General features: G+C 35.2%; 1 protein-coding gene across 1 annotated transcript; it reads left to right on the top strand.

The window, feature by feature from the left end:
• Positions 267–762, top strand: LOC109326475. The gene has a single exon (XM_019559174.1). It carries the CDS (start codon positions 377–379, stop codon positions 692–694), a length of 318 nt encoding a protein of 105 aa, XP_019414719.1. The 5' UTR covers positions 267–376; the 3' UTR covers positions 695–762.

Below are 1032 nucleotides of genomic sequence, written 5' to 3'. Positions count from 1 at the left end.
AATTAGGTACTTACTCAAAAAAATGAAAATGAGAAAATACCCTTGATTAGTACAAAAAAAAAAAAGTAATAATTTCTTTTAATGGGGTAAACATCCCTTTTGGGCTGCATAAACACCTCTTCCCGTTTAGGTTGCTTCATTGGCCTGCCCCTTCTTGGCGTCAAAGTCAACAACCTTATTGACGTGCGGCAACTTGCTATGTATTGATTCCACAACACACACAATTAAAAAAAGCAACCAAAGAGAGAAATAAAAGGAAATAAACCTAACCCAATCAAAATCTTCCATTTTGCAGTCTCCTATCTCAAGTTAATCTCTCCACATTCTAACATCATTCTTTGTTATCTTCATCAAAAAACACATAAAGTTAGTGGTCATGGAGGGTCTTCTGCCTATAGTTTACAAAGCAATAAAGAAAAATAGGACACGAAGACATTATGAGTGTCTTTCATCAGGAGATAATGCTCTAACCTACAACATCAGCATGGCTGAGATGTACCCTCAAACTCAGGGACATGTTTTTGAGAATCAGACTCCAAAAACTACCCACAAAGTTGGTCACCGAAGATCTCAGTCTGTTCCAGATTTCACTAATGGATTGGCTCAGATGAGAAATGATGCTGATTCTCCATCTTCAAAGCAAGTCTTGAAGTTTAAGAGTCAGAGAATATGTTCATGTATCACCGGTGCCTAAGGTGCATATACATATATTTATCAATGTATCTGATACGTATCGTATCTAATACTCATATCAGTATTGGTGCTCATAGCGTAAGGTGCACATATATTTATCTGTTTATATCCTGTTGATTTATCTATCATATCATATGTAATCACTAATGGTGTGATTCCTTGCTCCGTGTCTTAATTAGATGCATTAATAATTGAATTGAAAGATAATATTGCACTGTTTTGAGATTGATTCTTTTGTTCCAATGATTGAGTTTTTGACTGATCTACTTTCTAGTTTGTGTTTAAGGAAAAGGAAATGCCCCCAAACTAATGTTATTGTTTGTAGCTTGTAGCATAGAT

Source organism: Lupinus angustifolius, chromosome LG14 (genome assembly GCF_001865875.1).
Source record: "Lupinus angustifolius cultivar Tanjil chromosome LG14, LupAngTanjil_v1.0, whole genome shotgun sequence".
Taxonomy (NCBI): domain Eukaryota; kingdom Viridiplantae; phylum Streptophyta; class Magnoliopsida; order Fabales; family Fabaceae; genus Lupinus; species Lupinus angustifolius.
Note: the sequence above shows the minus strand (reverse complement) of the source record. Positions and strands in the feature narration are given on the sequence as shown.

What these genes read in the sequence shown, in the direction of transcription:
- LOC109326475 (XM_019559174.1), top strand. Translation starts at nt 377, where the DNA reads ATGGAGGGTCTTCTGCCTATAGTTTACAAAGCAATAAAGAAAAATAGG.